The sequence below is a fragment of the Leopardus geoffroyi genome, chromosome E3 (genome assembly GCF_018350155.1).
Source record: "Leopardus geoffroyi isolate Oge1 chromosome E3, O.geoffroyi_Oge1_pat1.0, whole genome shotgun sequence".
NCBI lineage: Eukaryota > Metazoa > Chordata > Mammalia > Carnivora > Felidae > Leopardus > Leopardus geoffroyi.
Window position 1 is genome coordinate 1,320,620 of NC_059340.1, and position 13,569 is coordinate 1,334,188.

A 13,569-nucleotide genomic window follows, 5' to 3' on the forward strand; every position below is an offset into this window, starting at 1 on the left:
TAAAACCTGACTTTTGGTAGCAGAAAGCTGGCCTGAGTGTACCTGAGCCCCAGGCCCACAGGCGAGGAAGCAGAAACGCAGATTTAGCGACTTGACCAGGGCCGGCACTGGGCAGATGGCATCTCTGTCTGTGTAGCCCAAGCCCTCGGTCCCTGTGCCCCGGCGCCCCCCTGGGCAGTGGAGGGGTAGGAGGGAACCAGCCCCAGGGCAGTCATCAGCCCCCTCCCGCCCCTCACCCCGGCTAAGGCACAGCCCCAGGGCCTCAGGGTGGGTACGAGGGAGCCTTTTGGAGACGGGTCAGGAGAACAAGGTCCTCGCCCTGGTTGTACCGCGACCCTGCTGTGTGACCGGGGGGGGGGGGGGGGGGGGGGGGGGGGGAGGGAGTTCCTTTCCTTCTCTGGGCCCGAGCGCAAGCCCTTACAAGGTCGAGGCCAAAGCTGGGAGGTTCTGTTGACGTGGCTCCTCAGGCCCCTTGCTGTAGAGCCACGTGTGCCCCCGTCTTGCCCTGGCAGGGGGCCGGCACACAGGGGTCCACCGATGAGGAGGGGGCAGAGCACCAGGCCACCAGTCAGCTTGTAGGGCACCACGTCACGTCGGCCAAGTCCGTCAAACCTTGCCTCTGTGCGTGGTCAAAGCCAGGGCAGAAGAGGGCACTCAGAGGGGCACTTCCCCCCGACACTGCAGGTCAGTATTCGAGCTCGGACGACCAGGAGGGGTGAAGCGTGTGACGCGGGGAAGTCCTGGGCCAGAAATGAGAAGCTCGGTTTCCCCTCCGTCCTAGATTCCCCTGGGATCCTGAGGCCATTCCTTCCCCGCCCTGGTCGTCAGTGCTTCCATCTGTGCAACGGGAGCCCCTGCAGGACTCATCAGAGGCCCCGGGCCCGCAGCTCCAGGGGCTGGTGCCCCTCACCCTCCGCTCAGTGGCTGTGACCCTCAGCCCTGGGGATCGGCCCGGCTGGTGGGGGCCCGAGTGGCCTGGGCCTGGCCCTCAGGACCAGAGAAAACAAAGCCGGAACCAGAACGGGGTCCCAGCCAGGGAAGAGGGCACTTCAAACGAATGCAGGCGCCTGGGCCCGACCCTCAACCCGAAGCAGGGGTAGAGTTGGGTTGTGGAAGTTTCTGTTCTGTGAAAGCTCACGGGCGAATCCGACAGCTCTCCCGGTTTTGGGGAACCCCTTGCCAGGGGCGGTGCCCTCTCCGACACCCTGCCTCTCCTTGCACACCTCTGGCGACGGGGAGCTCAGTCATGCACAGCAGCCCGCTCCTTCCAAAACATGTAAAAATCCATTATAAAGTATTTAAGATGTCTCAAATATTTAAGAAATCCTGATAAATATTTCACTAATTATAAAATATTTAATACAGCCAAAGGTGCGAAGAATAACACCATGAATACCTGAACGCCGCCCCTTCTGGCTCCATATTAATCCCCACGCGCTGCCGGTGGCGCAGGGAAGCGCTGGAGGGAGCGAGGAGGCCTGTGTCCAAGTGCCCCGGGGCCCCCCGCCTGCGCTTCTCCGACCCTCTCCGCCCTCTTTCTTCCTCCACTTCTCACCGTGGTAAAACACACACCACGCGAAACTCGCCACCTTCCCCCCTTCCCCGTTTGTAAGGGGGGGGCTCAGTGGCGTTAGGTACACGGTTTCCCGCAGCCCCCCGCCCCTCCCCCAGCGTCTCCGGACCGGCTGCGCCCCGCACCCCCGCCTCTTGAGGCAGTGGGGCCTTTGCGCAAGTTTGCGATGGTGATTCTCACCCCAGCTTTTACGCTTCCCTCCACTGGCGGAGCCCCCCCCCCCCCGCGAACCCGCTGTCTGGCGCCGTTTAGCGCTTCTGCGACGCGGCTGGCGCGCCAGGGGTTCGGAAGGCTCACCCGGGGTCTCGGCGGCGCACCTGTGGGGGCATCGTGCCGAGTGCGCGGTTCACGGCTCGCCCCTCTTCGCTGCCAGCCAGCGCTCCGCTGTTCGCGTACCGTGCCGCACTCTGATCCGTGCACCCGTGGACGCCTCTCACGGCCGCGCCGCGTACGGGCATTCGGCTCCCGCGCTCCGTGCGCCTCTGCCTTCCAGCAAGGCCGCGTGGTTTACGTCGGGAGGGTGAGCGTCCACCCGCAGGGTCTGGGGGCGCCTGCTGTGCGGGTACAGGCGCACCGAGGCCCTGCCCCTCGCAGACGCCGCCTCTCCCTCTCGCCTTTCCTCGGACACCTGCCTTTGCATCGTCCCCTGGCTGCCGGCTCCCTCGCCTCGCCCACGCGGACCTGTTGGCCGCCTGACGTGTGGCGACGCACGGGGGCCCGGGGCCGAACTGCCTGGGTTTGAATCCCGCCCCGTCGAGCAGCTGTGGAGACTCAGCCAAGTAGGTGCTCTCGGACCGTGAGCTCTGCTTGTCTTCCTTAAAGTCTGAAACCTCTCTGAATACAGGCTGAGTGGTGCTGCATAGAGATGGATTGTCACCTCCACTATTCTACCTGCTAGATCTCTGTTAAGTCAGCCACGGTTCCCTCCTTAGGTGGCCGCATCTATTGGCTCAACCTGCGTTCGCCTCATTCTCTTCCCTGGGGGTGGCGTGGAGCCATGCTTCTCTGCCGACCCCTTCCTGGCGCGTTTTTGTCCCGTGTGCTCCGTCAAGGTGGATGTGACCTGTTATTCCAGCTGGAGGGAATGCCGGGCTCCGGGTCCTGGCCTCCAGCATGCGTCCCCTTCCTGCAGACTCCCGGAGGCCGGTGGGCGGTACGGCGCGGGTGACAGACGGACAGACGGCCCGCAGACAGACGGAGGCTCAGAGCCCGGGGCGAGGCGGCAGGCGGTGTGGGGGAGGAGGCGGCGTGAGCCCCAGCAGCTCCGCTGTCTCTTTGATGCGCCTGGCGCTGGAGGGTAGACCCGCGGAGGGGAGCGCGTCCTCACACCTCGCTTGGGTGGCGTCCAGCGGTGTCACTTACGCGGAGGATCGAGGGACCTCCAGCTGCTCCGGTGGCGGGACTCCTGCCCGCGGTGAGGCGGTAATTAGACGCTCATGTGCGAGGCTGCTGTGTGCGCGTGAAGTGCGGCGGGGGCGGGGGGAAGCCGCGGCCGAGGGTCGCACTCCGGGGACACCCTTCCCCCGCAGGTGTCGGGCCGCAAGCTGCTGTCCTGCCAGCACCCCCCCCCCCCGCCCAGGATGCTTCCAGTTTTTTCTCACCTTGGCCCTTCGAAGCCCCCCTGAGGAGCTCTGTTTATAACCGCGGCATACGGACCACGCTGGATCTCCCAGCTCAGACATAAGCGGGAAGCAAGGCACAGCCAAACGCAGCCCCAGCCCCCCGCCCCCTCCACACACAGGGGAAGGCCCGCCCGGAGCTGTCCCCGGGCCCACGTGGGGGGCCCCAGCACCCCTGGATCTCAGGGACTTGGGTTGCGGCTGCCGTCCGAGGGGCCCTACAGTCACTTCTAGCCCCAGGGCTGCCCAGGGAGGGTCCCCGAGCGCCTCCAGAATACAGACCAGTTGGGGGGATGGCATCGAGGGGAACGGAGCCTCTGCTCCCCACCGAGAAGCGGGGGCCGGCCGCCAGAGCAGACTGGGCCGGACCACGAACCCGGCCACACCTGTGCGTGGCGATGGGCCCTCGGGCCGGCCACGGTGCCCCATCCTCAGGGGACACGGGACATTCTTAGAGCACATCCGTGTCCCTCCCGGGCTGGCTCCCCAGCTCCTGACGGGGCTTCCTTTCCTTCCGTCATGCCGTCTGGCTGGGGCTCCGGCCGTGCCCAGGAATACTCATTCTCAACCCCTTGGACTTGGGAGCACCCAGGACGGGCCTTCCCTCCATGCTGTTTGTAGGGGAGGGAGATGAGAGGGGTCTGGCTGGGTCCTGCCCACCCACAGCTGTCTGGAGGGAGCCCCACCCCTTTGCAGTCTCGGTTTGGGGTCAGAAAACCAGAGGGAGGCGGGGACAGACCCACGCCCCGGTGTCCTGCCCCCAGGCTGCCCTCCCAGCGGCCTCCACCTTCTGTCCCCCCAGCCCCATGTTGGGGGACAGGCTCCGGTCTGCTCTCTGGCAGAGCATCTAGGTAACAGCAGAGCCAGCCCCTTCCAGATCAATCCCGTTCCTGTTCTTGCAGCTATAATTAATGCGTGCTGTGTCATTAGATTGATTTTTTATGGACTCTGAGAGCTGGCGGGGGGAGTGGAGGGGCAGCTGGGGGCTGGCTGCGGCCCACGCCCCCTGGGAACGGTGCCACCCCAACGCTCAGGCTCCCGGGGCCTGGCTTCACCGCCCGGACTTTGCGCAAACCCTGCCCCGTCCGTCTGTCCCCAGATCCTGGAGACGGCCGGAGCCCCACGGGGCCCCCGCGGAGCACACGGGACGTGTTTCTCGTGTGCAGATCCCTCGGTGAGCCAGGAGGTCACTTGATTGTTGCCACTTCCCAGAGGAGAGAAGACGTAGGCTGAGAAAGTCTAAGCGATTTGGCGGCGGAAGGGTCACGCCCCACACATCCCGCCTCTGGTGAGGGGTCCCGCCCGGCCAGCATGCTCGCAAACACCCCGGATTCTGAGGGCGAGGAGCTGCCTGTGACAGGCGGGGCAGGCGAGGCTCGGGGGGGACGCGGGGCTCAACCCTGACATCAGGTCGTTACCCGTGGCCACATAACGAGCCACCCTGATCTCGTGACTCTGTGGGGCAGGCATCCAGGGAGGGCTGGGCTGGGTGGCTTGTCTTCATGCCCCCGCTGGGTGCTCTTTCTAGAAGCCACCCCGAGACCCTCCCACACACCTCAGGCTTCTGCAGCAGGCGGTGTCAGGGAAGCGGCTTCTTGTCGGTGGCGGCTGCATCCGAGACTAGGTCCAGACTGCCCGCAAGGGTGCCCTCACGATCCTAATGTCGTCCTTGGGCGCTGGGGTCTCCCAGAGGCCCGCGTGGAATTCACCAACTCTGATGCCTGCCAGGCTGGTGTAAGCTTTGCCAGCAGAGACTTCTCTGGGCCAACCGCGGATCAGGAGAATCTAGAACGCACAGAAGATAAACCAGGGGTGACATTCACTTGAGAAAACGACCATTCACTTGACAACGTGGTTCGCGGTATTTGCCTACACGGCTTCCGGGAGCCCCTCTGCCACGGAGGGGCCCTGAGCTCATGGACCCGGGAGGTCCCCCATCAAAGGCATTTCTTGACTGAGCCGGCTGCCACCGTCTGCAGGAGATCTCCCCCGGCAGAAGCGACAACGGCCCCGCACCCCAGGAGGCAGAGGCGGTATGGAAAATTAGACCCCACGCGGATCTTGCCCGTAAAGACTGGATCAACAATCCTCAATAAGACACAAGCAGACCCAATTCCCCAGAACATCAGAGAGATAATCTGCCATGATTATGTCGGATTTGTCAAAAGAACTCAAAATGGCTTAATATTAAAGAAATCTATTAATATAATACAGAGCATCAACAGGTTGGCCAGGATGGGAGGGAGGTATCTGATAAAACCTAGTGCTAGTTTCTGGTTTTAAGTTAACTGCTAAAACCAGAACGGAAAGGGTACTTTTTCCTCACAGTAAAGAGTAGATGTCACTCCCTGGCCACCCTCGTTCTAAAAGATGAGATTTTTTCATGATTCCTGTTCAGAAACTTTTATTAAAAAAAACCCAACAGGGCCCTTTATCACTGTCCAGAAATGCTAGACATAGCAATAAGACACGAAACCGAATTAAACGGGATGTCTGTGGGAAAGGATTGCAGTTATTTGCAGACAGATTTGAGACCCAAGGAAGCCACGAGAACCAACGGAAGCGATAATTTGAGAACTTGGCTGGGTATAAGGCAAACATACACAAATCAATGATTCTCGTCTGCACCAGCAGCCGCTAGTCAGAAAACATAATGAAATAAATGGTCCCCACTCACCACGGAACAACAGAAAACCCCACGGGATTCCCAGGAATAAATTTACAAGAAAAATTTGAGATCATTATGAAGGAGGCTGTAAAGTTTTCCCGAGAGACCAAAGAGAAAGCAGGCGTAGTGGGGTAGGCTGAGCTGGAATGTTACGATCCCTAAGGCTCTTCCGAAATTAATGTGTAGGCTCAGTGCACTGCCGTCCGCGCCTTGGCAACGTGGTTTGAAGTCATTCTGAAAGTTCACCCGGAAGGATACCCACCCAGAGCAAGGTATCTGGAACGCGGGGAGTGAGAACGGATGGGTTTCGCCCTAGATACGGAAGCCTGTTACAGAGTTGCAAGGATTTAACGGGGCTGCTAAGGTGTCACGAGAGGGGCCGGGGGCCATCGATGGGACAGAATAGTCTCCAGACAGAGGCCTCCTTGGTGCCTTGGAGCCCAGCAGGAATGCTTGGCGAGTGAAAGAGCGTCCGTTAATAACTGCACCAGAGCAACAGGCATAAATGGGAGACCATCCCTGGAAAGCCATGCGTGTGGCTGGGCCCCTTCACAGGTGATTGTGGCCTGAATGTCTTCACAGGCCCCCTACTCCGCGCCTGGAAAGGACATCCCAGAGCCTTCGGCCCACGGTCTGACTGATGGGGAGGGACAGACGGGAAGTCAGAGCTTTGCAGCACAGGGGCATAGTGGGGCAGCTTTGGGATTACAAGGGGGGACCGCAGCCCCTGTCAGGGGTCTGAACACAGAGCACTTGGGGGTGGACCGGTGATGTGCAGGGAGGGGTTACGTCCCAGGCGGGGAAACAGCGCCTTAGAGAAAATGTGAGAGAGGCAGGCCGACCGTCGCCTTCTAGGGCAAGGTGGGGGCGGTGAGAGGCAGGCCAGGCAGGGACCGTCACCGCAACGTGGACTCTCTTGAGGGAGCTGGGGAGCCACGCGGGGTTGAAGAGGGAGGACAGTCTTGACCAGACTTGCCCCGTGGGAAGCACGCTGCCGTTGGGCTGGGGGATGGGGCCTCACGAGTCAGCTGAGGGGACAGATTATTCAATACGTGCCGGCAGGACAAATTCGTTGCCTATTGGTGGGGGCGGGGATTGATTTTACGTCCTCCTCACCCCAGCCAAATACCTTCCAGGTGGATTGAAAGTGAAACGGTAAGAATTCAGACCGTAAGGACATTAGCAGATAGAGATGACGTCTGCTCCTAGGGTGGCTCAGAGTTCCCTCAGCTGCAGAGCAGAGGAGGCCGTGCGTGTGCAGGTTTGATGACGCACAAAGGAAAGACAAGAGTCTGGGGGCCCAGGCCTGCCCGTGCTGCCGGCTTCCCTTCCAGAAGCCTCTTTCCTGGGACGCGAGCTTGAGGGTGATCACCTGGAAGTCTTTTGTCGGCATCCCAGGTGTTGTGATGGAACTCTCCAGAAACGTAGGGGAGAGAGCCCCATTTCCGGTGTGGGAACACCCCGGCCGCCGAGGGGGCCGTGCTGGCTGTTCTGCACCTTGCCTGGGAGTCTCCCCGAGCGCCCCTCGCCAGAGCGGCCGTTTCCTCCCAGCGTGGCGCCCACCGGGGCTCAGCCGGCATCGTGGTCGGCCCTGGTGCCGCGGACGTGTCCTGTCCGCCCCAGCCCGTGTCGTGTCACTGATACTTCTGACGCTGGTCTTTGCTTGGTATCCGATTACCCTCATTGTAACATTTGAGGGTTAATTGCTAATTTATAACCTCTGCTTGGAAACCATGCCCCAAATCTTTAGTACAATTAATAGCGGCCAGGAAATGTGCTCTGATGAAAGAATCATAGCAACAGAGACTCGGGCAGGAGCTGTCCGTGCAGAGGCCAGGCGGGTGAGCGGGCTCGGCCGTGGTCATCGGGTCTGCGGGCGTGGCCCGGCCGGTGGCTCGTGGGGAGAGGGAGCCGGCGTTCTGTGCGGACGCCCCGCCTTCCGCCGGAGCTCGGAACCGGGACAGAACTCCCCGGCTCTGAGAGTTCAGGGCCTTTGGAGGTCTCGGTTGCACTGGGAAAAGCAGAAGCGGCAAGTCTCCGAGGTCCGTCTCAAACCAGCCATCCCTCAAAACAACTGGAGAGATTCAGGTCAGACTAAAGATAGAACTTCCAGGCTGCCAGGGTTAGGAGGGTGTGATGGGGAACAGTGCCAGCGTCCTTTGGACACCCAGACCCTTGCCTGGAGTCAGTGACATGCTTCCTGACGGCCGGGGGTGGACCGGTGTTCCTGGAGAGGGTCATGTGCCCATGGTTCCTGGAGGCCGGCCAGCCACCCTCCTCCCCGATCCCTGCCAGAGCCAGAGCAGGAAACCATCGCAAAGTGATTTCTCCTTCCAACAGTGCCATACATCATGTTTTTTAATTTAAAAAGATGCCCAGTGGAAGCATAACAGACCATTAAATGTTGGGGTCCCTAATTAACTCCAGAGCAGCCTGGAGCTGCGGGGCCTGCTGGAGGAGGGACGGTGCGAGCCCGGCGTCATCCAGCCCCCAGCCCTGCCCGGAGCCCTTCCCGCCGTGTCTGCTGGACCAGGCACCCGTAGCCGGCCGTCCCGGGCCAGCACCTCGGCGGGAGTTGGGGCCAGAATCTGCATTTTTAGCAAGCGGCGTCATGGGCGATCCACTGTCCTTCCTCCGGGAGGATCTCGGCTGCTGGCTTTCCCTTGTGGGGCCTGTTTCCATATCCATCTTACGTCTTATCGGGGTGATGCCGACCCCTGTGTCTCTGGACGTCAGAGAGGTGGCTCCGTATACAGGAGGCACTCGCTTCACGCGGGGTCCTGGAGGAAATAAGAGATCGCCTCTGTTTGCACACTTCCTGCTCGTCCCAGACTCTGGCCAGGCAGGGCGAGGCCCCTGGGCTCAGGGCTCCCGTGGACCGCCCACGTCGGGCGCTCCGCACTCTTGCCAGGCCCCGTCCCTCGACCTTCGCCAGCGCCCTCCGCCATCTCGCGGGGAGGACGCGTGGCGCAGGCGGCCGTCTCCCGGCCTGCCTCCCAGAGGACAAGGCCAGGGCCAGCTGAGGTCGGGGGCTTGCCAGACCTACCCTGTGGCCAAGTCCTGAGGATCCGGCCCTGCTGAGTCAGCACTGCTGGACCGCCCGCCTCGGGAGCCCGTGCCAGCCTCCTCGGGCAAATGGGGAGCCGGCGTGGGGAGGGCGGGCTTGACGTGGGCGATGAGCCTGGAGACGGCCTTCACGGCATTGCCGCGGCGTGGGCACCAGGGCGGGGGGCTTGCTGAAGTGAAAGCACCCACGAGGCCCGTCTAGCTGGCCTGCTGGGTCCACCCGCGCTGCCCGAAATGTGCGTTTCCCCCCACCCCCTTCCCCTGAGGCCAAGGGGCCTCTCCAGCGAAAGGAGTGGGCATTTTCGAGCGTGCCTGTACCAGGGAACATGCTGGAAGGTTCAGATAATCTGGTCACGTCATCCTTGCTGTAACGCCGCTAGGGGAGCTCCCCAGGTGATCTCCATTTGACGGAAGAGGAAGCGGGCCCAGAGACATTAAGCGACTTGCCCACGGTCACACAGCCAAAGCATGGCAGACCCAACATTCGTGCCCTGGCCTAGGAATCCGAAGCCTGCGGTGGGCAGGCCCCGCCCCGCACGGGCTCTGCTGGCCCAGGCCGTGTCGTCGGCCAGTGGCTGCACCGGCCCGATGTGCCTGTCACGGCCCCGGGGGCTCTGCAGAAGGGCCAAGCTGCAGAGGCAGACAAACATTAGCAGTGAACATGATCTATCGGCCAAACATTGGAGCGGTAAAAACGTATCGATCGATAGCTTTCCCCCCATCTCCCCACCTCCCTGTGCGCCTGGCCCTCAGCCCGTTTCCCTCTGGATGTGGACAGTCCACTGCTTCAGCAGAAGCCCCAGCCCCGGCCCCGTGCTGGCCTCACGTCGGGGCTCCGTGATTGAGGAGGGGAACGGTAGCTTTAGACAGATGTGTTCCCGTCCCAGCGTGGCCGTGGCGATTATGCAAATCCGGTCGTAAGAAGTTTAAAAGCCTGGAACCGCCGTATTTCTTTAGTTCATTAGTGGCAGCGCGGCCGCAGGGCTGATGTGACAGAACAGACATGGTGCCAGCCTCCAGGGCCCTGTGTCCGTCGCCCCCTGCGCGGCAGACACGCTCCCCACAGTGGGACCGCTCGGCCCTTCCACGCCGGTCCCCGGGACCCCTGCCACCCCATCTCCTGCCATGGCATCGCCCGCCCGTCACCGCCCACTTCCCCGGAGGGAGGCTGTTCTCTGAGCCTCCACCCTCTCTGCCTCGGACACCCGTTACCGCCCTTCTTTGCCTAACAAACTCCTACTCACCTGCTAGGACCCGTCAAACAGCATCTTATTGTGGAAGCCTTGCCCGACTGCCCACAATTTCGCGGCACCTTCCCGGCACCACTCAGGCCTCTGTCTCGTCCCCTGCTGGTGCCCCACTGGCTCATGGATGCCTCGGGGCCCTGACTGTTCCTAAATGCCCCGTGCCCGGCACGTCCACCTGCCGTGGAAGACAAGAGTGGGCACGTGGACGAGGACGTGGCCACCAGGGCTCTCCTGCCACCCGGACTCAACCGGCAAGGCAGGGGGTAGAGCGGAGGTGTGTGTGTGCACGCCAGCCCTGTGCTCGTGCCTGAGTATCTTCCGCAGCGTGTGGGGTTTGGGCCCCACTCAGAGCTGCCGAGAGACCGGCCCTCCGCCCGTCTGGGCGGGATGCTTGGTTTCCTACCCAGGGTTCTTTTCATGCCCCACCAGGTGCCTTCCCGACCCGGGACAGGCCCCTGCCCTCCGCCCCCTGGCTCCCGTGTGAGTGCCCCTGCCCACCTCTTTGCGGTGTGGGGTCATAGTCATGGGGCCTCCGAGGGGCCGTCCTGAGGAGTCCGGGGTGCCGGCACCGAGCCTGGGGTCCAGCAAGCGGCCGGGGCAGTGTGCTCAGGGCGTCCGTCCGTCTGGGTCAGGTGTGCATACGGGAAAACCGCTGGGCGCTCAGGCTGGAGTTTTGTAAAGTGATGGCATCGAACACGCATGTATCCGTGGCCCCGCAGGACGGGTCAGAACGAGCAGCTCTAGGAGGCTCCGGCAGTGTGGCCCCAGTGACGCAGGCCGCGGCACAGGGAGGGGACGGCTCCCAGGCACTAGCCCGAGAAAGCGGGGGAAGGGAACCATCTGGGGGAAGCCCACGCGCGGGAGGGGGCTGGAAACCGCTGGTGGCGCCCCGGAGGGGAAGGAGATGGGGCAGTGGCTAGCGGGTACTCAGGTCGAGTTGTGTCTATGGAAGGTTCTAGAACTATGCTGCCCAGTACGACAGCCACCGGTCACATTTCTAACACTCAGCAGCCATGTGTGGCCAGGGCTGCCCGGCAGGACGCACAGAGGGAGTTCAGAGGCACCGGGAGCTGGCAGAGATGGTGTGGAGGGAGGGGGACCGGCAGAGGATCCCAGAGCTGCAGGGGTGCAGGGGGGCGGGCACCTGCATGGCTGGGGCCAGGGGGCAGGTGACGGGTGGGGGCTGGTGTGACAGTTCTGCACACCCCACCGGCCGGGCAGGCTCTCGGCAGGTGTCCTGGGTACGTTTATTTAACGAGTCACTTGGTGGGCGAGGAGGACAGGGGCGAACGGGGTGGGGGCGGTGACGGAGCCAGCTACAGATGGTTAGTGGATGAACCAGTGAGCCCCGGGAGGAAAGGGCAGTCCCGGGGATGGTGCGTGATCCCAGCAGGACCTTTCTAGAAAGCTGACTCGGGCTACTTCCCATGGGGTGGCATCCTGTCCCCCTTACCCTGGGGTTAACTCCTACTCGGGGCGCTCAGTCCCTGCAGCCGAGGGGCCTCCCCGGGGGGACCAGGCACTTGCCGGAGCTGACGCCCAGCCCCCAGCCCCAGAGGGGGAGGATGGGGCCACTCACCGTGTGGCCTTGGCCTCAGTTTCCCATCTGTAGAGTGAGTTGTGCGGCAAGATCCCTGGGTCCTCCGAGGCCAGGTCTTGGGGGCTATAAAAGGGGCAGAAGGGACCAGCCACCAGGGTCACACGCCCACTCCTATATCCCCGCACCCGAGGCCAGGTGGGGTGAGACAGGACTTCCCATCCCCCACAGCCTCCAGAGGGAGCCCCTGGACTGGGGATGAACCCCATCCTCAGGGCCCTGCCTCCCTCATCACACGGGCCAGCCCGACGGCGGAGGCTTCAGAGTGTGGGGGTGCACAGGGGAGGCGAGACTGGTCCCCAGAACCACCTGCCGCTCACAAGGTGGCCAATCTCTAGGCTGTGGCACTGGGGTCGGGGGCTCCCGGGTGGTGGCACACCACGTGCACATCCGACCACGGGGCCGTGTTCACTCGAGGTGCGCGTGTCCACGTGCACATGCCCGAACGTGGGTCCCAACGTGTGTGCGCGCGTGTGTGTGTATACTGACCCTCGCACGTGCACACCCGGACACACGACCGAGCCCGGCACAAACGTGTGGGAACCTGCCTTGTGCAAGCCGCAGGCGCACACAGACCCACGCCCCTGGGAGGGGGGTGGGGAGAGGCTGGTAGCCTGGGGGCCCCTGTCCCTCCTCCCCGGCGCCTGCCCGTGATAAGGCTTCTTCAGGCCCCGTAATCCTCCTTAACTTGACTTTGGGTTATTTTGAGCGAGAGATTAAAGGTGATTACAATCAGCACTGCTGAGGCGCCAGGTTTCCTAGACGGGCCTGCTCGAGTACCTGCTTCCGGAGGCGGGAGCCAGGCTGACCCACGCCCCGCCCACTGCCGCCCTGCGCCTCAGGGCACTGGGGCCAGGCCCCCTGGGGGAGGGGCAGCCCGCCCGGGCACAGGCAGGTGGCCACCGAGTGATAGTGATGCTGGCGACGGGGATGCGCTCCAGGGGCTCCCCAGGGGACGGCACCTTGGAGATCACGGGCCAGACCGTGCAGGGACCCCGGCGACCCCTGGCAGTCTCCCTCCTTTGGGGACGGACACCCAAGCGTGCCCCGCCAGGACCCTGAAGCCACTTCCGACTGGGCCCAGAGAGGGCCCGGTGGTTTGCACCCGGGGCCGGGCCAGGGGTGGGTTCCTCCTCGGGTCCCACGTGTCCCGTCTCTCCCCGCTCTGCAAATCAGAAAGCGACTCTTCCCCAGGAGCCAGATCAAAACCGTTCTTTATGAAGTTTCCAAAGGGAAGGAAAATCCATTTCGCATCATTATATTTTTTTCTCCTAATTTAAACCGCCTCAGTGCAGACTAGTTGCGGACGTCAATATCCGTGAAATACACTCAGCTGGCCACCCGCCAGGCCACAGAGCGGTTACAGAGGCCGGCTGTAAATCCAAGCATTAACAAGGAAACACATCCCCGTTCGTCTGTCCTGCGGGAGAAATACGGGGGGCGGAGGGGGCGTCCCGCAGACCGGAGATCCTCCCACGGGTGGGGGGCTGCGGCAGGCAGGGGGGACGGCCCCGTCCCAGGGAAGCGCGGGGTCTGGAGGGACAGCGGCCACCGTCACAGCGCATCGTGTCTCGGGCGTCGTTGGCGGAGCCGGGAGGGCTCGGCCCTTGCCTGGGTCTGGGGAGGGGGCCTGGGGGAGTCTTCGCAGAGCCACCCCTGCCTTCCAGGCCTTTCTGCCGGGATCTACCCACACAGAGTGGTGACGCCCTCCAGGGCCCCGGAGCCAGGTGCAAAGCCTCAGGGACCATCCAGCTGGCTAACTGGGCGAGACGGAGGCGCCCGGGCCCAGCCCAGGAGAG

The 13,569-nt window shown here is 62.9% G+C and overlaps 2 protein-coding genes across 7 annotated transcripts in view; one reads left to right on the forward strand and one right to left on the reverse strand.

Annotated features, from left to right (window-relative positions):
- Positions 1-13,569, forward strand: part of ELFN1 (extracellular leucine rich repeat and fibronectin type III domain containing 1) — a 69,977-nt gene that overhangs the window by 47,657 nt on the left and 8,751 nt on the right. The window lies entirely within an intron of this gene.
- The window catches only part of LOC123588845 (translation initiation factor IF-2-like), a 39,590-nt gene continuing 34,221 nt past the window's right edge, over positions 8,201-13,569 (reverse strand). The window contains exons 3-6 of one of the 3 annotated variants that reach the window (XM_045460151.1): positions 11,753-11,836; positions 10,672-10,982; positions 10,171-10,348; positions 8,201-8,640 (exon numbers count right to left, since the gene is read on the reverse strand). In XM_045460151.1, coding sequence (XP_045316107.1) covers positions 10,802-10,982; positions 11,753-11,836 — 265 coding nt within the window. In that variant the 3' untranslated portion in view covers positions 8,201-8,640; positions 10,171-10,348; positions 10,672-10,801. Of the gene's footprint in view, positions 8,641-10,170; positions 10,349-10,671; positions 11,014-11,752; positions 11,837-13,569 lie in introns of all 3 variants that reach the window. The other 2 variants (XM_045460153.1, XM_045460152.1) reach the window with 2 other exon arrangements.